Source organism: Mobula birostris, chromosome 8 (assembly GCF_030028105.1).
Source record: "Mobula birostris isolate sMobBir1 chromosome 8, sMobBir1.hap1, whole genome shotgun sequence".
NCBI classification, from domain to species: domain Eukaryota; kingdom Metazoa; phylum Chordata; class Chondrichthyes; order Myliobatiformes; family Myliobatidae; genus Mobula; species Mobula birostris.
The window spans coordinates 160,495,416-160,501,415 of NC_092377.1; the positions used below are offsets into that span (position 1 = coordinate 160,495,416).

A 6,000-nucleotide genomic window follows, 5' to 3' on the forward strand; every position below is an offset into this window, starting at 1 on the left:
CTACTTTATTAGCTACACCCATATGCCTACTTATTAATGCAAATATCTAGTCAGCCAATCATGTAGCAACAACTCATTGCATAAAAGCATGCAGACATAATGAAGTGATTCACTTGGGTGAGAGAGCACAGGTCAGGGTATTTTTAGTGTTTTTAAGGGATATGGGTTTTTTTTATAAGATATGATGGATAAGCAGGAATAGGGTACTAGGAAAGCCAAAGATGGGAGGATAAAATGTAGGTTAGGGTATGTGTGTGTGTGATTGGGTGAAGGGATTTAGAATGTAAGTCTATCACTTATTCTGGAGCAGAAGGTGGCAGTAATGCACCATCAAGCTGGGTGCCAACCGCCGTAAAACAAGACGAAGAAGAAGTGATTCACTTGTTACTCAGATCAAACACCAGAATGTGGAGGAAATGTGACTTTGGCTGTGGAACGGTTGTTGGTTCTAAAGTGAGTGGTTTGAGTATCTCAGAAACTGCTGATTTCCTGGGATTTTCATGCACAACAGTCTCTAGACTTTATAGAGAATGGTGTGAGAAATCAAAACCATCCATTGAGTGGCCCCTTGTGAATGAGGGAGGCTAGAGGGGAATGGCTAGAGTGGCTCAAGCTGACAACAAGGCATGGGTAACTCAACCAGCCACGTGGTACAACTGTGGTGTGCAGAAGAGCATCTCTGAACGCACAACACGATGAGCCTCTAAGTGAATGAGCTACAGCAGCAAACGATGAACATACACTCAGTGTACCTAATGACATAGCCATTGAGTGCGTATTCAATGTGCTGCTTTCTTTGACTCAGTGGAATGAACTTCAAATTCAAAGACCACCGGGGCGTTCTGCTTCAGGCGGATGGAGCAGAGGTGCTCAACAAAGCAGTCTCCCAATTTACATCCGGCCTCACCCAAGCAGAGGAGGCTACATCGGGTGCACCGGACACAATAGACAACCACAACAGATTTGCAGGTGAAGCGTTGCTTCACCTGGAAGGGCTGTTTGGGGCCCTGAACGGAAGTGAGGGAGGAAATGAACTGGCAGGTGTAGCATTTTTAACTAAATTAATCCTTTATGGCTACCCAAAATTCGCATACCTCTATTTCCAGCATACTCATACGCTCTTTTAAGAGCCTTTTAAAAATCTATCATATCTGCCTTCATCACCACCCCTGGAAGTGCATTCCAGATGCCTACCACTCCTTTGAACTTATACCTCTCATCTTAAACGTATGTACTATTCGACATCTTAAGTCTTGGGAAAAAGATACCAGCTGTCAATAATGGCATAGATGTAATGTTGAGACTTTATAAAGCACTGGTGAGACCTCACTTGGAGTATTGTGAGCAGTTTTGGGCCCCCTATCTAAGAAGGGATGTGCTGACACTGAAGAGGATTTAAAGGATGTTCACGAAAATGATTCTGGGATTGAAAGACTTATCATATAAGGAGTGTTTGATGACTTCTGGGTCAGTACTCACAAGAACTCATAAGAATAAGGGGGGAAACTCATTGAAACTTATGGAATATTGAAAGGCCTAGAGAGAGTGGAAGTTAAAAAATTACACGACATATGCCTGTCATATTAAATCTGATTCTGAAGTGGAGAGAATTTCTCCTATGGTGGGGAGACTAGGACCAGAGGACACAGCCTCAGAATAGAAGAATGCCCATTTAGAATATCGATAAGGAACTTCTTCAGCCACAAAGTGGTGAATATGTGGAATTCGTTGCCACAGGTTGCTGGGGAGACTAAGTCATCAGATGTATCTGAGGCAGAGGTTGACAGATTCTTGATTGGTCAGGGCATGAAGGGATAATAGAAGGCAGGGGATTGGGGCTGAGAGGAAAATTGGATCAGCCACGATGAAATGGCGGAGCAGACTCAATGGGCCAAATGACCTAATTCTGCTCCTACATCTTACGGTGTTGTGGTCTTATTCTATCTACGCTTCTCATAATGTTGTAACATTCTGTTAAAGTATTGGAGGAAACCACAACACCATATGGTCACTGAGAAAATATGTTATTCCTATTAATACCCCAACTTTCTTTTAATTCACTTTTAATAGTGACGCTGTAGTACAGTGACCAAGTTGAACTAAAAGAAGCATGGTAAACAATACCTGGTGAGCCATGGGCCAAACCTTCGGGATTTCGAAACAACTGGTTAGCGGATGTTCTGATAATGGATTTGGAAGAGAATACAGGGTCAATAGGAAAGACTAGAAGTTATAGGAGCAGAATTAGGATATTTAGCCCATCGAGTCTGCTCCACCATTTCATTGTGGCTGATCCATTTTGCTTTTCAGCCCCAATCTCCTGCCTTCTCCCCATATCCTTTCATGCCCTGACCAATCAAGAATTCATCAACCTCTGCTTTAAATATACATTAAGACTTGGCCTCCATAGCTGCCCGTGGCAATGAATTACACAGATCCAACACACTCTGGCTAAAGAAATTCCTCCTCATCTCTGTTCCAAAAGGATGCCCTCTATTCTGAGGCTGTGTCCTCTGGCCTTAGACACTCCCACCATAGGAAACATCCTCTCCTTATCCACTCATAGTCATAGTCATACTTTATTAATCCCGGGGGAAATTGGTTTTCGTTACAGTTGCTCCATAATAATAAATAGTAATAGAACCATAAATACTCTATCATAAACCACTCTATCAAGGTCTTTCACCATTTGATACATTACAATTAGGTCACCCCCCATTCTTCTAAATTTTAGTGAATACAGGCCCAGAGCCATCAAATGCTCTTCTTATGATAAGCTGTTCAATCCTGGGATCATTTTCGTGAATCTCCTTTGAACCCTCTCCAGTTTCAGAATGTACTTTCTATGATAAGGGGCACAAAACATAGAAACATAGAAAATAGGTGCAGGAGTAGGCCATTTGGCCCTTTGAGCCTGCACCGCCATTCAGTATGATCATGGCTGATCATCCAACTCAGAACCCTGTACCAGCCTTCCCTCTGCTCAAAACACTCCAAGTGAGGCCTCACCAGTGTTTTATAAAGCCTCAACATTACATCGTTGCTGTTATATTCTAGTCCAGGCTATGGGAGCTCAGGAAATGGGAGAGAACAGGACAATGAGATGACTTGCGACTGACTGGACCAGAATAGACAAGACACACATACAATTAAAGGACACAAGAGACAGTGAAAATAGATATTGGTTTCAACTCAAGATGTCAAAAATTCCTTCCCATCCACAGATACTGCTCAGTCTGCTGAGTTCCTCCAGCAGATTGTATGCTGTATATATAATTAAGCTTACAGTAAGTGCATGTTTAAACCTTTAAACAAACACAACAGTCGATTTAACCAAATGTTATTCTGTTCTCAGGAAACAAGAATGTTAAAGGAGGCAGAGGCCCTCACTGAATCAGATCCCACTCGAGACGCAGCCAGAAACACAAAAGACTGTGGTTGCTGGAAATCCAGAGTAATACACACACAATTCTGGAGGAACATCAGCAGGTCAGGCAAAGAGTTGAGGTTCTGGGTGGAGATTTTTCAATCAAGACTGATGAAATGTCAGCCTCTCCACAGATGCTGTTTTTGATTTTATTTATTTATTGAGATACGGCTCAAAACTGGCCCTTGGAGCCATGCACCTATCAATTCCACGATTTAGTCCGAGCCTAATCACAGGACAATTTACAATGACCGGTCGGTGGGAGGTAACCAGAGCTCCAGGAGAAAACCCATGCGGTCATGGGGAGAACATACAAACTCCTTACAGAAAACGGCAGGAATTGAACCCCAGGCCACCTGTACTGTAAGGCACTGTGCTAACCACTATGCTCCAGTATTTTGTGTGTTACTCTTAGATTTGAACGGACTGGGTTATCTCCAGTTGAAGCACATAATATTGAAAGTAGAACAGTACAGCATAAGAAAAGGACATTCGGCCCATAATGTCTGTGCTGAACACCATACTAAAACTCTTTTCTGCTTATATATATGACCATACCCTTCCATACACTGCATATCTATGTCTCTATCTAAAAGCCTCTCAAATATTACTGGCAGTACGTCGAGAACTTTTAATTAAAATAGACATTTATCTTAATATTTTATAATATTGAAGAGTTTGATAAATTACATTTATAAAAAATTACAAATAACCTTATTATAAATTACTAACTGCGAAACAAACCTATATCTGAGGGTGTTGAAATCACTTTTTAACTATGTCTGTGAAAATCAATCTAATAAAACCCCTCTTCAGGGACTTCCCTCTTAACGGGGGAATTGAACAAAAGAGCAAAATATCCACAGCAAAAAAAAATAAAGGCCAATGAAGCAAAAACGGAGGCTTCTCTGGTCAAAAACATAGGAATAAAACTTGCAGAGGGTAGGGAAGAAACTGTGGCCTTTCGCGACGCGGGAAGATCCCACCCAAATCAAAGCACCTTCAGTGAGTCAGGCTTCCACCTTTAAAGCCGAGTTTCTGACGGCCGATTTTTATTTCGCCACTCACCGAGAAGAGAGTGGCCGAGACCCCGAGCGTCAGCTTGAGGATGAAGTACGCGGCGTCGGCGCCCGAACAGTCACAGTGCAGCCGGGAGCGGCCGCCCATCGCTCCGGACGCGGTCCCAACGCGGCGCCTCACCTGGGGACCACGGACTCAGCGCGGCGGTAGCGCCCTGTACTTCCGTAGCGGAAACCGAAAGCGAAAAAAAAGGGTTTTGTGGGGCGGTCCGTGTGGCTTCCGACTGTCATTGTTGTAGCTCCCTGCTCGCCAGCTGGCCTGTCACCATCACGAGTGTTCCCAGACCGGTGGTCCGTCTCCACCACGGGTGCCCCCAGACCCGGGGTCCGTAACCACCATGGGTGCCCCCAGACCCGGGGTCCGTAATCACCATGGCTGCTCCCAGACCCGGGGTCCGTAATCACCATGGGTGCCCCCAGACCCGGGGTCCGTAATCACCATGGCTGCTCCCAGACCCGGGGTCCGTAATCACCATGGGTGCTCCCAGACAGGGGGGTCCGTAATCACCATGGTGCTCCCAGACCCGGGGTCCGTAATCATCATGGGTGCCCCCAGACCCGGGGTCCGTAATCACCATTAGTGCTCCCAGACCGGGAGTCCGTCATCATCATGGGTGCTCCCAGACAGGGGAGTCCGTAATCACCATGGTGCTCCCAGACAAGGGGGTCTGTAATCACCATGGGTGCTCCCAGCTAGGGGGCCTGTCACCATCACGAGTGTTCCCAGTTAGGGGTTCGTCTCCACCACGGGTGCCCCCAGACCCGGGGTCCGTAACCACCATGGGTGCCCCCAGACCCGGGGTCCGTAATCACCATGGCTGCTCCCAGACCCGGGGTCCGTAATCACCATGGGTGCCCCCAGACCCGGGGTCCGTCATCATCATGGGTGCTCCCAGACCCGGGGTCCGTCATCACCATGGGTGCTCCCAGACCCGGGGTCCGTAATCATCATGGGTGCTCCCAGACAGGGGGGTCCGTAATCACCATGGTGCTCCCAGACCCGGGGTCCGTAATCACCATGGGTGCCCCCAGACCCGGGGTCCGTAATCACCATTAGTGCTCCCAGACCGGGAGTCCGTCATCATCATGGGTGCTCCCAGACAGGGGAGTCCGTAATCACCATGGTGCTCCCAGACAGGGGGGTCCGTAATCACCATGGGTGCTCCCAGCTAGGGGGCCTGTCACCATCACGAGTGTTCCCAGTTAGGGGTTCATCTCCACTATGGGTGCTCCTAGACCGGGGGTCCATCTCCACCACGAGTGCTCCCAGACAGGGGGTCTGTCTCCACCACGGGTGCTCCCAGACCGGGGGTCCGTAATCACCATGGGTGCTCCCAGACTGGGGGTCCATAATCACCATGAGTGCTCCCAGACTGGGGGTTCGTCTCCACCATGCGTGCTCCCAGACCGGGGGTCCGTCATCATCGTGGGTGCTCCCAGACTGGGGGTCCGTAATCACCATGGGTGCTCATAGACCAGGGGTCCGTAATCACC

The 6,000-nt window shown here is 47.4% G+C and overlaps 1 protein-coding gene across 4 annotated transcripts in view; it reads right to left on the reverse strand.

Annotated features, from left to right (window-relative positions):
• The window catches only part of LOC140201875 (tetraspanin-15-like), a 274,040-nt gene extending 269,372 nt beyond the window's left edge, over positions 1-4,668 (reverse strand). For all 4 annotated transcript variants that reach the window (XM_072266630.1, XM_072266627.1, XM_072266626.1 and 1 more), the window contains exon 1: positions 4,496-4,668. In XM_072266630.1, the coding sequence (XP_072122731.1) occupies positions 4,496-4,594 (99 nt within the window). In that variant the 5' untranslated portion in view covers positions 4,595-4,668. The remainder of the gene's footprint in view (positions 1-4,495) is intronic.
• Positions 4,669-6,000: the final 1,332 nt, after the last annotated feature.